The 20,276-nt window shown below is 40.9% G+C and overlaps 1 protein-coding gene across 10 annotated transcripts in view; it reads right to left on the bottom strand.

Annotated features, from left to right (window-relative positions):
* KCNMA1 (potassium calcium-activated channel subfamily M alpha 1) overlaps nucleotides 1–20,276 on the bottom strand; it is a 748,888-nt gene that overhangs the window by 173,210 nt on the left and 555,402 nt on the right. For all 10 annotated transcript variants that reach the window (XM_043924801.1, XM_043924802.1, XM_043924799.1 and 7 more), the window contains one exon: nucleotides 4,311–4,420. In XM_043924801.1, coding sequence (XP_043780736.1) covers nucleotides 4,311–4,420 — 110 coding nt within the window. The remainder of the gene's footprint in view (nucleotides 1–4,310; nucleotides 4,421–20,276) is intronic.

Consider the following 20,276-nt stretch of genomic DNA (forward strand, 5'->3'; position numbering starts at 1 on the left):
GAAGCAGCTTGTTTTCTAGTATTCAGAGAGCAGTGGATGGCGCCCTCTCCTTCAGATCCCAAAACTCCTCTGCCTTGATCCTATTGCCACACAGACCCAGGGGAAAGCCAGCCATGCAAAAACCAAGGGGAGATGTTCAGTAGTTGCTGGTCCTTAAAAGGAACATGTTAAGGGTATTCTAGGAACGGCCACCACGATGCCCTCAAGGCCATGAGGTATCTAGCCAGTTGTATCCTGAATTGTCTTTCTCTGCATTTGGTGCTTATCTGAAACTGCTTTATGATCCCCAGTGGACAGAGAGCATTAAAGGGCTCAGTACCCCCATGACTTTTTCCTATTCTGATTTGGATTAGGTGCAGAGAGTAGGGAGAGCAGTCGTGAGTTGCCTGGCATAGTAGTGGGTAGACTCACTTCTAATGTCCATAGAGATTGCAGAATACCCTTTCATGAAAAAGGAGAGATGGAAAGGAAGCTCCTACAAAGACACAAATCTTAACATTAGCTTACAAGGTGTGGCCCACCTACAATTCTATGATTTGGCTAAAATCAGAGAAAAGCATCCCAATAGCTAAGCCCAGAGTGGGGTGGGTTAGTCTCTAAGATGTGTCTGACTCTTGCATCCCCATAAACTATAGCACACCAGGCTCCTCTATCCATGGGATTTCCCAGGCAAGAATACTGGAGTGGGTAGCCATTCCATGCTCCAGGAGATCTTCCCAACCCAGGGGCTGAAGTGGAAATAAGAGGTTATTCCTGTGTGTGGAGGAATGGGGTCTGTAGGGGTTTTGAGTCATCAGACTTTGAATCAGAATCACCTGACTTACTTGCAAAACAAATGCAGATTTGGGAGGCTTATCCCAGATATAAAAATCTGGAGATGGAGTCTAGAAATCTCTCTGTTTAATAAGCTCCCCAGGAGATTCTTAATTAGCTAGCCTCCAGCTAGCAGCTCCTCCAAGCTGTTCTCAATTGTCTAAGGCCCCAGCATTGGAGGCCTGGCTCTGTAATCTGTCTGCTAGGTGTCTTTGGAAGGGAACACCAGCATCTGAGTCTCAGTGTCCTCCTTTATAAACCAGGGATGGTGATATTCGCAGAAAGGTCACAGGATTGTGGTGAAGATTCATTGAAAGAATGTAAATGATATTTATATTTAGAAATGATATTGCATTTTGTCTAAATTATTGTTTTTGGAACAAAGCTGTGACTTCTGGTGATGCACACGTGGAGGCCAACGGCTCATGCAGGTCTCACCTGAGCCGGAGAAAGCATCACTCTGCTTGAAATGCTTAATAAGAGTTAACCTCGGGGGCCTCCTGCCCTTGCTCTCTTCTTTCCACATCCTGTTCTCTTGGGGAATGACCTCAAATTTCACCTATTAATCCTGCCTCTTTATCTTTTCCCTGAATGACTCTCCCAGCTTCTGAGAAAACTCCAAGCTTTCCGGTGTGGTGATCCTACCCTGCAAAGGGGCACTCTGCCAGCCCGGGGGAAGAGCAAATTTATTTCTTTTCATGCTTCAGGATGTTATTGGCTGCATATTGTTTTAATGCCGTGCATAATTACAGAAACGGCTCCGAAAATCTGTATATTTTATCTGTGTTTTATTATACCCGGAATATGCCCCAATTCTTTTTCTTTTACATGAACCAGCTGAAAATATATTTTGGCGTCCTTTATGTCATCTTGAAATTGAATAGCCAATTCTTACTGTAATGAAAATACTTATGCGCCAGCCCAGTGATATACAGCCCCACACTCTAATTACAGCTGTGCTTTAATTAACCTGAATTGAAGAGTCTTATCATTAAACTGCTGGTAACTTTGAGTTATGGCTTTTCTTTAATTTAAAGTAGAAAACACAGATAATTAAGCCTCCAGATAATCAAATGCTTGAGGAGAGCTTCAATGTTTTGGGATGTTCCTAAATCTCATTAAATGTCCTTTCTTTATTGATTATTTCTACCTCTGCTGTATCATTGTGTTAAAGGAATAATAGCAGTAAGTTGAGCATATTCTCACTCACGAGTTTTTCATCATTTTTTTTTTTCCAGAAGCTGTACCAAACAAATACTAATTCTCTGACAAGGTAGGTCTGAAGGATTTTCTCCTTCTCAGAACATGTTGTCAACATGAAAATCAACCAAGGGGAATATTTACAGACTGGTGTCCAGCTTTTGAGCCAGCTCCAGTGGGCAGAGGAGTTTTACACACCCACTATGTCAGAGTGGGCTAGCTCACCCATGGAGGGGGCCAAGCCCCAATGTAAATGCAAATTTGGCCAGTTTAAGACATCAGGGAGGGGAAGGTCCTTGATTAAACCCCTCCTTACAGTGAACTGGAGCTACTTAGGCCTCAGTAGAAATGCAGGTCCCATGTTGGTTTAACAAAGTTTCAAAAGAGGTTGTTAATCTAGTTTTTATGTGAGAAACCATTTCTTTGCAACACTGGCGACTAAGTTTTAATAAAGTAAACACTGTGTAGGACAAATATGTGAGTCAAACTGACCCCAGAGACACCCCAGCTGGAACTTTCAGACAGAGCACTCCTAACCCTCCAGGTTAACACTGTTAAAATGAACTGTCTCAGTTCCCAGAAGCAAAAATGAGAAGCAGGCGGAAAGCAGGGGGCCACAGGGTGGGGGCTCCAGGGGACAGATGAATGGACTTCCGAGGGAGCACTCAGGTTGATACCAGTCAAGTCAGGGAGGCTCAACAGCCAAAGAAAGCGGCTTTGCATAGCCCCCCCACCACGTCCCCAGTGCACAGGGCTCCTCCAGGCCCAGGCAGGTCTGCTGTGTGCCCAGACCACCCCTACATTAGACATAGGTGGCTTCAACTGCCTTCTTATAGAACCAGCTTCCAATACAAGTCCTGAATCCTCCTGGGCTTTCTATCCTAGGCAGTCCACGTTCCAAAGTAGAGAAAATCCCCTGGGACTGCCTCAGGGCTCCAGGACCCAGTGCCTCTGAATGGTTAACTCCTTTCTAGGGCAGAATGAGAAACAGCTCTCAAAGAAAGGAACACACGGGAGTTACAATAGGGCATCCGTTTTCAGAAAATAACTCCTTCGGAATCAATTACCTATCCGCTTTTCCAGTCCATTTAGCATTTAAACTTCCGCATTGAGACAGGGTGAGAAATCTCAGTACACAGTCAAACGATTTTGGATTGCTCAGGGTCTGGGCCTGGGGACAGGCAGGATGCACCTGCTGTGCTCACTGATGGAAGTCACTGACAGGTAAACACCAAGCTCCTGGGTGCTCTGGCTCCTCTCTGCTGTTCATAGAACAGAAAACTCTGAGGAGCCCAAGAGCCCCCAGGACTGTCCTCCTCAGGTCGCCCTTTCCAGAAGGTGGGTTTGGTTTGCAGGCATGCAGACAGCAAAAAGGAATATCTCTTCTTCCTCAGCCCAATGAGTTCCTAGATTTTCCTGCTTCATCACAGTTTTTATCAGTGAGACTGAGTTTACCAAAGTCTTTGCTACAGTGTCAAAGGGTGGGGCTGCATGTTGCAGCATTCCCAGTCTGTGTTTTCATGGGGACAAAGCATCTGTTTGACTTCTGTCCAACATGTGAGCTTCTAGGTGGGGAATCTGAGCCATCATCCTGGTGAAAGCTTCTTGAGGTCTGGGATACCTGGAGCTCCTGACATCATAGCCCTTAAATGATCACCTGTTCTACCTTAAAGGGTCATGCAGGCTAGGGCTACCCCTTGCTCATATCCATCCTGCTGAGCCAGTAGAAGGAGACACTAAGGCTTTTTATTGTTATAATGTGGCAGATGTCCGTCTTGGGGCTAAATTGCTCAGGACTATTAAAAGCCTCTTTGCGTACATTTGGCTCCACACTCCCTCAGCAAATACAGAAAGCACTTTGAACAGCAGCTTCTTTGATGTCTTTATGATCTGACTTGATTGAAAGAAATTAAAATTTCTTTCATCAAGGGGCTAGCAAGACTTGGTCTTGCCCTGGTAAAATCAGAGGCACGGGTTCGTGCCACCCTTCATACAAGTGTCTATATCACAGGGCCATAATTCAAGACATGCAGGAAAAACTGCAGTTCATAATTTAGTGCATATGAAGGATCCAAACCTAAGATTCTCAGAACTGGAGGGAAAAGAAAGTTAGCAGAAACCCCCAAAGCAGGGGCCATATAAAGACCAACTTTCCCCTTCATTGCAGAAGGCTGAGCACAAGACACTGGTAATTTTCAATGGCCGCACTGTGCTGGCTACTGGTGAGATGTTTTTCCTGCAAGGGACACATTGAATGTTCGTGAAAGCCAAAGAGCATACGGTTAATGGTCACTTACTCACAAACAGTAGGGAAGGACAGACCCACAAAGGCACTGGAGAGATATTCTGTGTACATTTCATTTGAGACTCCTTCCAAGTAGTATTTCTGCCACGTGTCTTCCTCAATCTAAGGGAGAAGAACATAGGAAAAGGGTTTAAGATAGGACAGTAGACTGTACAAAGTAAAACGGGGTTATCCCATCTGGCAAAAAAATGAATGCACTGGTTGGGCAATGGTGACTCACTTCAACAACCGGGAACACAACCACATGGCCATGTGACACTTTCCATGACCCGAAACTCATAGACTAGCTATCTACTCTAGAGCACCACATCTTCCTATATGATTTCTAAGAATGGGGAAGCATGGGCACTCACCACAATTGATACAATTTTTTGGGAGCAATTTTTGTTACCAAAATTTAGAAAATGCATACTCTTTTTTGTTGTTGTTTAGTCACTAAGTCACGTCCAACTCTTGTGACCTCATGAACTGCAGCACGCCAAGCTTCCCTGTCTTTCACTTTCTCCTGGAGTTTGCTCAAACTCAGGTCCATTGAGTTGACAATGCCATCCAACCATTTTATCCTCTCTTGCCCCCTTCTTCTCCTGCCCTCAATCTTTCCCAGTATCACGGTCTTTTCCGGTGAGTCAGCTCTTCACATCAGGTGGCCAAAGTACTGAAGCTTCAGCAGTAGTCCTTCCAGTGAATATTCAGGGTTGACTTCCTTTAGGATTGACCAGTTTGATCTCCTTGCAGTCCAAGGGACTCTCAAGAATCTTTTCCAGCGCCACAATTCAAAAGCATCAGTTCTTTGGCACTCAGCCTTCCTTATGTTGGCCCTATTCCTAAATTAACTCTCACATCCATACGTGACTACTAGAAAAACCACAGCTTTAACTATACGGACCTTTGTTGGCAAAGTGACATCTCTGCTTTTTAATACACTGTCTAGGTTTGTCATAGCTTTCCTTCCAAGGAGCAAGTGTCTTTTAATTTCATGGCTGCAGTCACCGTCTGCAGTGATTTTGGAGTGTAATACTTTTTACACAATTCCAATTTAAGTATTCATAGCAAGAAAAAAGTATAGAAGTATATACATACATATGTACAAGAACATCTTTCTATTTGTGAAAAATTAGAAACCAAAAATGGTAGGTTTATACCATGGGATACAGGAAAGCAATTAAAAATTATGATGAAAATTTCTTCATAGAGAAAATTACATTAAAAGACACATTACTAAATAACATATATAGTCTGATTCTATTTTTTAAATATCCTATAATTAACTAAAAGTTTGTAAAGCCATAGAAAAATACAGAAAGCTTCATACCAAAACAGTAACAGTCGTTATCTTTGAGACACAGAATGACTATGAAATACAGAAGTCTGTAGATTTCTGTATAGTCTGAAGGCTTTTGCAATGAGCATTATGTATAACACAAAACAATGTATCTATTTTTACTTTGGGGAAAAAGTAAATTTCTCCAACCCTAACTTGAATATCACTAAAAGTTAAACGTAGTTTCAGAAAGGTCTCAATCCCAACTTCATTTACATGTCTTTTTTCCACAATTAATCAAGTTCAACTGGTTTTCCCAACAGCCCTCTTCATGCTCGGCATTTCTGGAAGGGATTTACCATGGAGTCAACCATTTAAAACTATATAAAGTGAACAGCAACAAGAACACTGAGCCCCTTTGGGAGCTTGGGGATGTCATGGAATCCCAAACCAGGAAAACAAGCAGTCTGTGTGGTTCTTAGGTATCTGTAAGCTGCCACCTCCTAAATTCACTTCTACTGGAGGTTAGATTAGGGGGAGGAAGAAAGAGAGCTTCCCAGCCAATCAGTAAAATGACTCTTAATAATGTCCTGTGCTGGTAATGAATGAAATGTATCTTGCTTATGGCTCAATAATCAGTTAACTGGGGGAGATAAAAAGAGACTTGGAAACAGTAGGAAATGCACACCTACTATCTACTTGGTGACACTCTGAAATACAAAAGCTAGGAATAATTTAGAAATAAATTGACTGCTCCCTGCTTCTCTGCTATTTGTCTGCTTTGTGCTAGGGCTGGGTGATTAAATCATGTGGGTTAACCCCATTAGTTTGAGCTGCTTCTAACCTACTCCCACACATTAGACATGTACTATGCAGTACTGCTGAGTATGGTTATTCATCTACACATTAGTCTTCCCCAAAGTGGGGGTCTTTTAAAAAAAGAAAACAAAGAAAGGACTCAACCACTTCTATTGCTAAATTTTATGATTTACTTAAAATTAACTGCTATGTGTTTAGCTAAGCACAAACTTTTTAATCTCTCCCATCTATAAGACTTCAATTTATTTTTCCAAAAACATATTCTTGACTTCATAAGCAAAGGTCATCAATGCTAACGAATCTAAAGAAAGTTTAGTCTGCATTAGTAAATAGTTTGAAATATATAATATTTGGGACAATATATTATCATAATTTTTATTGGTAAATAGGATACTACCTGATGGATTGCCAGTTATAAATCCTTATAGTTGAGTTTCATGGGCAAATAGTTTTCTTGAAGTATAATTCAGCTTATTTAGCAGGGACATTCCTTTTATAATATATTTCTTATGTTGCTAATTTAAATATTCTACTTGATTTTTAAAAAGGATGAAAATATGAAACTTTATCTTAATTATTATTAATTGTTGACACTATTCCTAAATTAATACGGTTTTAATTTGGCTCTTTTGGTTATGATCACTATTTTCATGCTTCTATGGCCTAATGGAACTACCCTTGAGACCAAATTTTATTGTAGGTTCATCATTAAACTTCTTAAATTTAAGTAGAAACAAATTCTTTGTAGAGTATCAGTATTACTGTTTTTTGAAATTAGCATACACTTTTTCATTGATTCATTCTTTCAGCAAATATTTATTGAGCATATTCTGTGTCTTAAGAGTCGTTCCAGTTACTGATTGAATTTTATCTAAACTGGCATACATTTTTATTTGCCAGAAAAAGCACAACATATACTTAGTATCTGCCTGCAGTGCAGGAAACACAGGAGACTTGTGTTCAATCCCTGGGTCAGGAAGATTCCCTGGAGGAGGGCATGGCAACCCACTCCAGAAGGGGTGACAGAGGATGAGATGGTTGGATGACATCACCGACTCTACAGACATGAGTTTGAGTAAGCTCTTGGAGTTGGTGATGGACAGGGAAGCCTGGCATGCTGCAGTCCACGGGGTCGCAAAGAGTTGGACACGACTGAGCGACTGAACTGACAGCAGATTCTCAGATGGTATCTACAGGGTGAGGTGGAGCAGCATTGAATGGCAAGTCTAAAAGCTGAGGAGTTTAAAGTCATTGTCATAACCCTTTCAGATTTCTGTATCTTTAACACAGTCTCCTTATTGATAACAAGTTTTTCAGGTTCTAATAAATGTTCCCATAAAAAAGAAAACCCCACTGAAAATGACTTAAATGGTAAAATGATAAATTTTTTGTTGTGTGTATTTTACCACAATTAATTTACAAGATGATACTAAACACTTAACACATTTTAATCCTTAAGGGCAAGAATGACAAGTTGTGACAGATCAATGACAGGAATAGGCCAATCACATCAGGAGAGTCAGGGAGCCAGCACCCAGCCATATGACACTGTAACATGTCACCAGCTGAGACAACAGAACATCAATCTTCATCCCGAGGCAAGGGCTTCAATTACCCCATCTTATCAAAGTTTACTTTTATAAGTCTCAAGCATGGCACCTTTCACTTCTTTTGAAAAGAGCCAAAGCAAAAGTGCACATTCCTTTTACTTTTGTCAGCAGTAATAAGATACATTATTAGAAAAGGAAAAATTAGTGTGAAATACATTGAGTTTAAAAACTTGGCACTGTTCAATGACAGTGAACAAAGAGATCTAGAGAGAGTACAGTGAGTCATTGTCATTATAAGTCCCTTTAACAGACGATAAAACAGAGGCACAGAGAAGTAACCCACTAAAGGTCACAAAGCCAATGAGTGGTATAAACAGGATTCAGAGCTCATGCTATTAACCACCCCCCAAATTATCTCTTGCTAGAGACTGAAGAGGTAAATGTATAAGGAAGCAATGGTACTAGGATTTTGGTGGATTTGGAGGGTTTGCTAAATATAAAAGGTTTGCTAAACATTACCTAAGAGGAAAATACCAGAACAGAAGCTCCTCAAGCACTCAATATCTTAAACCCTGGAGCCCCTGACTTTGTAAGAAGTCAGTGAGAAGTAATATTGATTTTAAGTTGAGCTGAAAGGAGAGTTCAGGCCTTCTCTCAGAGCACGATGACATCATTTCTATTCTATAAAATGGAACCATCCCAGCCTACAACTTCTTTCCTGAAATAGTACATGCTGTTCTCCACATTTGTGTTGTCGACATATTTTTAACTGTAATGTGAATACATACTTTCCAGCAGAGAAATGGAGGAATGGGAGCAAAATGACTTAGGTAAAGGTGCCAAAATTAATTTGCCAGCCATTCAGTAATCAGTCAAAGGCGAAGCATTTCCTGGGGCAGCAATTTCTCTGCTGGCTGTCACATCAGACTCCTGCTGCTTTAGAAGAACACCTAGCAAAGATGAGCAGGTGATGTGCTCTGGGTCCTTATTCATCAAATACTCACAGATCTTCAGTGAGAAAAGAGAACCGAGCCGTGGGGCTCGCTCGTCCACACTTCTCATGGTCTTATTTATCTGCCCTTCATTATCTAATTTTTCAACCAGTCTAGTTCCATCCCTTAAGTAAATGGTTGTACACCGATCCATGGGCTGACGGCTTCATCATCAAAGGTACCATCCAACTGGAAACATCAGCCTTGGCTCTGGGGGAAGTAACACCTTCTTGATCTCAGATTCTGCATGTGTTACTAATGGTATGTCAGTAACGACACCTTTTATATTTTATGCTTTCTCTGATTAGAGTGAAACTGTGTTTCTCTAATGCTAACAACCCGGTGAATGTGAAAAATCAACCTTCCCAGCTGGGGTATGTTATGATCACTGTGATTTCTGTTTCCAGTGAAGAGTCTGAATAACCATGTTGATTATGGCTAAATAATTTTGCAAAAGTCTGTCCCTACCTCCAGAGTCATGTAAATGATTCCAAAGACCATCATACCTCAACCCTTACTTAATTGAAAACAAGTACATTGTTTTAATCCAAATATATGTTATGTTGTGCACATCAAAAATAACGAACTAAGAGGAAATTATAAAAACCAATGACCATTATGTTAATAGCTGCAATAAGAAGAAGTGAGTCATAACAAACACACCAGCATCACCTAAAATTGAGAGTAGAAAGCTATTGTAATAGCAGGTATTTATCACACTTATGATTTTTTTAAAAAACCCATCCAAATTCTTGATATTCTTCCTTTAAAGGATGCATAGCTTTCAATCATAAGTCTTAAGTAGAATCAACTGCATCTGAATATGTGTGCATATAAATTATAGAGTACTTTATCTCTGTCATTTGTAATGTGACAGTCTAAAACACAGCGCTGAGATAGGAACTGGCCAATGTATCTTTAATCCCACAAAACATATTTATTCCCACAAAAAAGAGGGAACCGCCACAGGATGTGTCAAGCTCTTAATTACAATTTGAAAAAAAAAAGGGATCAGCACTGGTGGGCTCTAGGCTGGTCACTAAAATGAGTGGGGTCCTTTGTCCACATCCCTCAACAGCATGCTTTGCCACTTGGAAAAATTAGATTCAATGCTGCATCTAATCATTTCTTGCTGGAAAGAAAAATGTTAAGGACAAGTGAATGTTAAGAAGACTATCACTGACACAATTCCTGGATCGTCTCTCTCCTCCTTTATTTCCCTCTATGTTCCAGTGTTAACAAACTTGCCCCAGTTTTTACTAGTGGGCATGCAACTCTTCCTCCCTCTCTTCCTAGCCTCCACACTGTTCTATATAAGCACAAGTCCTAAAATTGACTCATAGAATTAAAAACAAAATGTTTGAGTCTTACTAGCTCAGGTCCTCATGGGTGCCAGAACAGAGAATGCCTCCCTGCACAGCTTTCCAAGGGCGGAAGAAACAGGTGATACAGTTGAAATGACAGGAAAGAAGCAGAAGAGATGGGAAACCAATGGTGATTTGCACCTTTTCAGAATATATCTCTCCTCTGCGCCAAATTGCATATCAACGCTGTACTTCTTGGATGTGGCCTCAGGCCGGCTGCCCTTCCTAGAGCGGTATTGGATTTCAGGGACCCCATAATGATTTGGCATTCCACCATTATGGCCTATTTCAGATCGCATTTTCCAGAATGAGAGGATAGGACCAAAGGATCTCAGATTGTCCAAAGGCTTCAGGATAATGTCAATTAAAATACATTATTTGGGATTTGATGGAATACCAGATAATTGGTTGCTTCAGCATTGAAAGAATAAATAAACAACTCCAAAGATAAATTTTAGGGTGGACTTGAGCCAAATCTCTTATTCCCAGACTAGTGGGCTGCAGACTATCAAGTGAGATTTCTTCCATCAGGCATTATGGGGGAAAAAAAAAAAAATCAGTCCACGTGAAGTGTGCAGAGAGAGGTTAATAACACCACAGAACACAGGGCATTTCCCACCTCCACCCCACCTCCCATGTTACTCCAGTTCAGATTATTTCTGAAAACACAGAAACAAAGAATTCCAGAGGAACTGCAGTTAAAGGATGGGTTAGCAGAAAGAGTGATATAAGAACTTTTAAAAAGAATTACTACTTATAATTTCAGAAAGTATCACCTATGCGGCAGGAAACTGGTAATGTTTTTCAATACATATTTGTCTACCCTTTCCTTCTTTTCCTCTTCAATGCAGAAAAGGTATTTATGCTTAAGTGATGTCAGACCTTTTTAAAGATGGGCCTATTCACTATCTGTCCAAATAGAACTTGGTTTTGCAATCTTGATAATAGTTAAGAACATTCTCATTTGTACTTCAAATAATAAGGCTCTTAAAATACTACTAAAAATAATTCTCATCTGGGTAGGGCAAGCAGCAAGTGAGTGTTCTCAAGCAGACACCTGCTGAGCAATCCTCAGGAGAGTAATCCAGCCCCTGGCAGGCAGGGTTTTCCAGAACAGCCTCTCAACCCATTTGGGGTAAGAGACTGGGTTTTGTTTGTATTTCTAATACTCATTGTTTGGCAGACTCAAACTTCTGCAAAGATGTAACAGAAATGAACTTCTAAAAAAAAGAATAGATGAGAGATGCAAAATACAAGTCCAAAACTTTTATCATTAGATTCAACCACTATAAAATGAATTTGTTAAGGATTTAGGAACATATAAGTTCCTAAGCACTTCCTCTCATTTCCTGTACTTAATGCTTCCTAGAGGCAAACAGTTCACAGCACCCATCCACAGACTGCATTTGCAGTTATACTGGTCCCACTCTATCTTACAAACCTTACTTCTCACAATTTTTCCCAAATTCCAGTAAAGCAGGATTATTCCCAACCAAGATTTCCCAAGGTAAACTCAACAGAACTTGCTAACAAGTGTCACCTTGAACACAAGAGAGTGAACAGGGAGTCCTGTTAGTCCCCATTAAAATGTAGGTTTTTTTAAAGGCAGAAAAATTCATCTAAGTCTGTAGTGCCTGGAACAGTGAATGGAACACAGCAGTAGCTCAATATTTGTTGAATGGATGATAAAATACATTTGGGAAGCAGTGGATTTCACAAAGCCAAACTGGGACTTTTCTTAGTGCAATGCAGAGTACTTCACTTGTTACTATGAGTTTTAAATCTCCATAGCAGGAAATGTGATAGTTACAGAATCCTTTATTTCAAGGAGGAGTTGATGGAAACCAGGATGCTATTCTTAACATTCCCTCTCCCTGATCTCCCCACCACTTTGTTTCCCCGATTCTACTGTCAGAATCCAACTCTTACTGTGAAATTCCCATCATATGCCACCTCATCTGTGTGGTCTTCCCTGGGTTCCCCAATTTGATGTGCTCTGTCCTGCCTTAATAGGAACACAATCATGCCCACCTCTGGGGAGCTTGGGAGGGCTAAATGAGTTGACGGATAAAGAACACTTAGAACACTCCCTGGCTTGCAGGAAGCACTCAGTACACATTAGTTATAGTTAGCTACCATCACAGCATCTGAGACTCCTAATGACTGGCAAGAACTACAATAAAGTGACAAGCTCCTCCCTAATGCATTCCACTTTGTATCTCCTAGAACAAGCAGCATACTACCCTATCAGGTGCTTATAAGAAGTGCTTAATTAATATTTGTCAAATTGAACTGAGCAAGACAAAACTGGAGAAAGAGACAAAGAAGTCTAATTTTTCTAGGCATCCAATCACAAGTCAGTACTGATAACTTCATAACATTTAGTGTTAACCATAAAAGAAAGCAATTTGTGCCTCTGAATGCTAAAAAATTCTACATTCTTGGTATCTCATAGGGAATGTGTATAATTGAGTGATTTTTAAACTTCCCAGAACTTGCTGAGCAATACATTACTGGGAAATTTTGTCATCACAGAACATCTTGGGCTACTTAGTAAGTGGTTTATGGTTTTCTAAATTTTAGATCCAATACCTTAGAGACCTGAATATGAAAGGAGGGACTCTGAGGAACTGGTGCATTTGCCACCAATCTAATAGAAGTTCTTCTTCCTACTGGCTACAGTCCCACCACCCTGCCTGCAAAAAGGAGCCCCCTTTGATCTGTCCATGACTATACTCTCTTTCCCATGTGATCCAGCCCTCAGTCTTCTTATTTCACTCTCTGAATTTCAATGTAGGATCAAACAACAATTCAACAGGAAATAGAGTCCAGCAAAGGCTGTACTTGGCGATTCCATTGCTCCTAAAACTGAGGTCAAAAACAACTGTTGGCTATTAATTAAATAATTAATTAATTAAGAACTGGGAGAAAAGGAAGGAGTTAGAGAAGAACTTGAGTCAGCACAGGAATCATAAGGTTGCTTCTGATGAGACAAATCACTGGAGAACTACCTATGCTTTTAGAAAATCTTCAGTATTTTAGACAGTTTGGGGAGAATCTCACTGAATTCACTGATGTTAATATAGGATAATTTCTTACCAGTGGGCACATTTAAGGCTGTGAGTCCAGTGCTTCCCAGACTCTGATGAAAATGTGTTGTCTGTAGTCCTAGAGTGAGGTCTAAGATCCTGCATTTATAACAAGCTCACAGATAACATCAACACTCCCCAAACATGGATCACACTTAAGAGTAGCAGAGGTACTCCCAAAGAGAGTGAAGAACAGGGAACAAGTATGCTCCATCATGCCTTTGAGGACCAGGGAATCAATCGTGACCTAGCAGACTTGAGTAACAGATGAAAAAGGATGCTTTCTACAAGTATCACTAAATATTGGAGCCAGTTACAGTGAAAGCTTGTGGATAATTAAACACAAGATGGGTATCCCAGTGTTTTGGTTGTTGTAGTCATTAGTCTAAACAATATTTCAGGAATCCAGATTTATCTACTTAGTCTCTCTCCATTGATCCAGTGACCCCAATGATAGCTTAGTCTCCATTTCAACGTGGGCTGGGTAAAGAGAGAACAATGACATGGCTGTATTTAATTCAATTAAAATGAAACTTTCAGAAAATGGCTCTAATTTGTATCCCTAATTTTTATTAACTTTTCCACTTTAGGTCAGAGTGTTGAGTGTGAGGATAAAAATGCTTGCCAACTCAGTCCTGTTTTAGTGACAGCAGATTCTGGATACTTACGTCTCCTATCACTGTACAATACGGCCTAATAAAGTCGGGCCAAAGAGACTAGATTTCATTTCAGAGCAAAGGGTTTCAGCCATAAACTTTGGCTTTTTCTGGCTGAACAGAGCCATTCAAGCCACGAGCATAAATTCTGCTAGTTTTAGGTATCAGGATGATTGGGAAGCCAAATGGGTTATTTGTGAGCCAGGTATCCAGGGCAGAGGCACCCGCTTTATTTTGTATTCATTGTTATCTAGAAAATCTCTTGCCAGCTAGAGAATATTTTCACAGGAAGTTAAAATGACTTCAGAAATTCCCCTCTGTGGCTTCCTAGAGTGGATTTTGGGCCTCATCAAGAAGATATTTGGTTCAGAGATTGAAGGTGGACAGCTTATAAAATTGCTTAGGTGTTTAGCTGGCCTTAGCAGTTTCTTTTTAAGAGGAGCCGCGATTCTGAGTGCAGTAGCAAGGCAGGAAGTAACAAAGCACATGCAGCCTCTGAGTTCAAATCCCATCTCACTGAATGCCCCAGGCCAAATTGTATAACCTCTCCAAGCCTTGATCCCCTCACCTGAAAAATAAGAACAACAATAAGAACAACAATAGTACCTACTTCTTAGGAAGACAGATGAAATGAAGTGATCCCTGTAAAGCACTATTGTAGTACCTGACAAATAGCTAATGTTTGCTGAGTGGTTCCTATGTGATAGGTACTCTGGTGGTTTAATCACATTAAAAGATGGCACTTATTGGACGTGTACCTTGTAGATGTTCTATAAATGTTCTAGCATTATAAATAATGAATGTTCGTGATGGTAATGACGTTGGTGATTGTGATGATGCTGATGCTACTGATGATGATGGTGATGATGCCGGCGATGGTGATTATGAGGACATCTCTATCACTCACACAAAGCAACATAGCTAGTTAGACGCAGGGCCACTGATTTGCGTGGCTTAGCTGCTGGTAGAAACACCTGGAACATCACTAATCATCCAATGATCCTCTGGATTGAGGAGAAAAACTAAGTAGCTTGAGTATATCCCCTAAAGATAGCAGTGTTCCCTGGAGGTCTTCCTTCCTCCTCCCCTTCCCAGGTTCACTCTGAATAGATAAGATGATAAGAGAAACATTAGGTATTTGGAAGAACTGACTGTCTCCCCAAAGGGGAGAAAGGTCATATGTGATCAGAAAGGTCATATGTAATCTGATATAGAAAGATCCAGTCTGGTCTCCTGAAAGGACCCCTGAGGAAAAAAAAACCCTGATGGGTTGACTGGATTAGCTACTTCTGGTCTCTGGGCTTGACTTCTGCCCACATCCCTCTAAGACTCACTAGATTCTACTCTTGTTATAGTTCAGTATTCCCAGAAAATTTCCAGGATGATGTTCTCCAGTTGGTATAAGATGAGAAGAAAAAGACTTGTGATGATACTTTTTGGTCAGGGAGAGGTCTCTCTGTCCCTATGCTCATTGGTCCCACGAGCAAGTTCAAGTCCATCAGTTCAGTTAAATTTCTCAGTCATGTCCGACTCTTTGTGACCCCATGGACTGCGGCTTGCCAGGCCTCCCGGTCCATCACCAACTCCCAGAGTTTACTCCAACTCATGTCCATTGAGTCGGTGATGCCATCCAACCATCTCATCCTCTGTCGTCGCCTTCTCCGCCTGCCTTCAATCTTTCCCAGCATCAGAGTCTTTTCAAATGAGTCAGCTCTTTGTATCAGGTGGCCAAAATATTGGAGTTTCAGCTTCAACATCAATCCTTCCAATAAACATTCAGGACTGATTTCCTTTAGGATGGACTGGTTGGATCTCCTTGCAGTCCAAAGGACTCTCAAGAGTCTTCTCCAACACCACAGTTTAAAAGCATCAATTCTTCAGTGCTCAGCGTTCTTTATAGTCCAACTCTCACATCCATACATGACTACTGGAAAAACCACAGCCTTGACCAAAGGACCTTTGTTGGCAAAGTAATGTCTGTGCTTTTCAATATGCTGTCTATAGTATATATCAGTACTCCAGGCAGGACCCAGGAGGTTGCTACACTCTCAGATTTCTCCATAGGTGACACAGCTCAGCATACAGCTGTTATCCTTCCAGAAACTGCCACTGCAGGCTCTGTCCTGGGCAGGACTGCTCTTGCTAGTTGGAATTTCATTACATATGGAAAAGAACAGTCAGCAAATCTCCATTCACTGAGACACCTGGGAAAAGCCAGACAGGCACACACAGGTTTTACCTGTATATGCAGATAAAAGCTTCTAGCTGTGGGGCAGGGGTGGGTTTTTGGCAGAGAATTAAGGTATTTAAAGGACCCAGTGTCACTTAGGCTAAAGAATAATGCTGCAGTCCTAGAAAGTGTCAGGCAGAAAATTCTGCTAATTCTGTATCTCACCACAAAGAATCCCAGAGACTTCCCCAATATCAGTCATTTACAAAGATGTTGGCAACACAAAATCATAAGTAATCAACGGTAAGCTGCCTTGACACCACTCTAGGGGATAGTTTTAAAGTTCACCCCTCTGTGTTCTCCCATCAGTGGCCCAATCCTAATCCAGTATCAGGTCTCATTGCAAACCCAAACCATACCACCTTAAGAAGGATACAAAGGGTGAGTGCCATCATATATTGGTAATTTTTCAACAGTCTGCTAGGCTCTTCCACTTCTCACAGTGGGTAGTATGAAGCCCAGAAAGCTTAGGCAAGCAGTGCAAGGTCTTACAACAAATCATGTTCTAAATCAGAGCCTACAACCACTCCCACTACCCTAGGCCTCTGCCCACCACGCAGCTTCACAATTCCGTTCACATTCCATGATTGAGGGACAGCAGGAAGGGAGAGGATGTGGGGGCACATTTGAATAACAGCATGTTCCATGGATCTACTTGGACAGGGAGACACCATCCAAGATTTGTGGATGATCAAGTCTAATACTTCATCCAAATTCTGAAAGAGGCACCAAATATTCCTCTTTCTCTGGTTCTTTCCTCACTAAATTTAAGGAGAAGAAAAATATAACCAATCATTAAAATAAAAGGACTTCTCATCGCCAACAAGAAACCAATATAAAGTCCTTAAGAAATGATATTTATTTTGTCACAGTCTGTGCTATGCTATCGGAGAAGGCAATGGCACCCCACTCTAGTACTCTTGCCTGGAAAATCCCATGGACGGAGGAGCCTGGTGGGCTGCAACCTATGGGGCTGCGAAGAGTCGGACATGACTGAGCGACTTAAGTTTCACTTTTCACTTTCATCAATTGGAGAAGGAAATGGCAACCCACTCCAGTGTTCTTGCTTGGAGAATCCCAGGGACAGGGGAGCCTGGTGGGCTGCTGTCTATGGGGTCGCACAGAGTCAGACACGACTGATGCGACTTAGCAGCAGCAGCAGCAGTGCTATACTATGCCACTTCAGTTACATCTGACTCTTTGTGACCCTTTAGACTGTAGCCCACCAGGCTCCTCTATCCATGGGATTTCTCCAGGCAAGAAAACTGGTGTGGGTTGCCATGCCCTTTTCCAGGGGATCTTCCTGACCCAGGGATTGAACCCATGTCTCGCACATTTCCTGCACTGGCAAGCGGGTTCTTTGCCACTAACGCCACTTGGGAAGCCCCATTGTCACAGTCTAGGGGGAAAAAAGAAACTGATTAAATCCACTGTCTGAAAAAGAAATGCCATAAATATGGAGGCTAGGCATAAACAGACTTTCTTGGCAGACTGATCACAGCAAAGAGCTTCTGCACACCAAGGTCAGTAGGCACAGAGCTGTATGCTAGTTCCTGGTAGGCAGAGATACTCCACCTGCAAACAGGAAAAGGAAAAGGGAGGAAGTGATATCTCTCACTTATATAACATCAGTTAATTCCATTCACTTCCTGGTCTACTTCCAAACCCCTAGTGTACGCAAAGCTCAGTGTTGAGGCAAGACCCCCATATTTCTTTGTACCTGAAACTCTAATCAGTGGGCCTGCATCATTCTTGCTACCATGGGATATGTGTGACAGCTAATGATAAAAACTACAAAAATTATACCCAGTTGAAAGGTTTTATTGCATGCCGTTTTTCAAGATGGCAGATGGATGCCTAAAATGATCTCAGCGTCATTTTACAGGTGTCCCAAAGTTTCTCTAAATCAGCCAAATGAGTCTGAAGTGGAAACAGCTACCTCCTATTGTTCTACCAGGGAATGCACAGGATTCCATTGTAATGCAGCCTGCCAGGTTATGTTATTCATAGTCACTGATGAAAAAGGCTGATTACCTCAAACTCACCCCCTGAAGACAGTGACTGCTGAATATGCTAAAAGGATATGATGATGATAACGATGACACTGCCTTAAAGGCAGTATTCCCCCTGGCCCAGCTATAAAGGACAAACATAGAATATCATTTCTAAAGTGATATCTGGGTTTCTGGCTCTGTGTAAAATAGAATAAGGACATTCCATCATGTGTCTTTCATTGAATACATCTATTAGACCTGGAAAAAAATGCATACAGCTGATACTTGAAGACTCCGAGACATAAACAGTAAGCAGATTAGGAGAAACAACCAGAATTGGAAGTACTACCAAATCAGCAGGGTTTGTTTTTGCTGTGGGATCCTCTAGCCTGACTTCAAGGAAAAGCAAAATCTGTAAATGAAGACAAGAATGTGAAAAGAGAAAGCTCCAAGAGAAGCTGTTGCTCTGACTCAAGACCAGTAGAAAGGGTTCTTAATACTCAGAGGAAGAGTGGGGAAAATCATGGTTTAGGCTATCTTTTATTTTCTTCTCTTGCACCCAGTGGTGGCAGTAGCAGTAGTGGCAATGGGAGATAAGAGGAGGCAGGAAAAACTTTTCTGGCTTAGGATCTGAGGTCCCAAAAGAGTCTCTCTCTGTTCTCCCACTGGTTTGCCCAGGTGAGGACACAATAGTAGAAGGTATATAACAAATCAGGGTAGCTAAAGCCCAGCTTTCTGGTCAGAGGATAGTAAAGAAGACCCCATGGAACCTCAAATTCCCCTGGAGATCACAGAGAAAGAGAACTTAAAGTAGCTCCTTACAATTAGTTATGAACTCCTGGGCTCACCCTGAGCTGTACAAGGAAGAAACTGATCCTACACAGTATATATAGATTTTGAAAACCAAAGCACAAACTATCACCCAGCTTGAGATCGATGTGGGACACATCCAAATAGCCCTGACAATGTTTTGAAAACTCAACTCATATTGGAATTACAACCCATAGAAGTTTGATCAGGACTTGCAGTCTAAAATAAAACAGCTCAACTACACATGCCACCATAAAGCTATCAACGTGTTTGCAAGACTTAAACAAGACCTACTACTAACCCTGGGGTTCTTCAGTTCTTCTTTTTCTAGTTGCTTTAGGTGTAGAGTTAGGTTATTTATTTGATTTTTCCCTTGTTTCTTGAGGTAAGCTTGTATTGCTATGAACCTTCCCCTTAGCACTGCTTTTACTGAATCCCATAGGTTTTGGGTTGTTGTGTTTTCATTTTCATTTGTTTCTATGCATATTTTGATTTCTCTTTTGATTTCTTCTGAGATTTGTTGGTTATTCAGAAGTGTGTTGTTTAGCCTCCATATGTTTGTATTTTTATTTTTTTCCTGTAGTTGACATCTAATCTTATCACATTGTGATCACAAAAGATGCTTGGAATGATTTCAATTTTTTTGAATTTACCAAGGCCAGATTTATGGCCCAGGATGTGATCTATCCTGGAGAAGGTTCCGTGTGCACTTGAGAAAAAAGGTGAAATTCATTGTTTTGGGGTGAAATGTCCTATAGATATCAATTAGGTCTAACTGGTCCATTGTATCATTTAAAGTTTGGGTTTCCTTGTTAATTTTCTGTTTAGTTGATCTATCCATAGGTGTGAGTGGAGTATTAAAGTCTCCCTCTATTATTGTGTTACTGTTAACTAGAAAAAGAAAAAATGAAGAACCCCAGGGTTAGTAGAAGAAAAGAAATAAAAATTAGGGCAGAAATAAATGAAAAAGAAACAAAGGAGACCATAGCAAAAATCAACAAAGCTAAAAGCTGGTTCTTTGAGAAGATAAATAAAATAGACAAAACATTAGCCAGACTCAAGAAGAAAAAAAGGAGAAGAATCAAATCAACAAAATTAGAAATGAAAATGGAGAAATCACAACAGACAACAAAAGAAATACAAAGGATCATAAGAGACTACTACCAGCAGCTCTATGCCAATAAAATGGACAA

This window comes from Cervus elaphus, chromosome 15 (assembly GCF_910594005.1).
Source record: "Cervus elaphus chromosome 15, mCerEla1.1, whole genome shotgun sequence".
Classification (NCBI taxonomy): domain Eukaryota; kingdom Metazoa; phylum Chordata; class Mammalia; order Artiodactyla; family Cervidae; genus Cervus; species Cervus elaphus.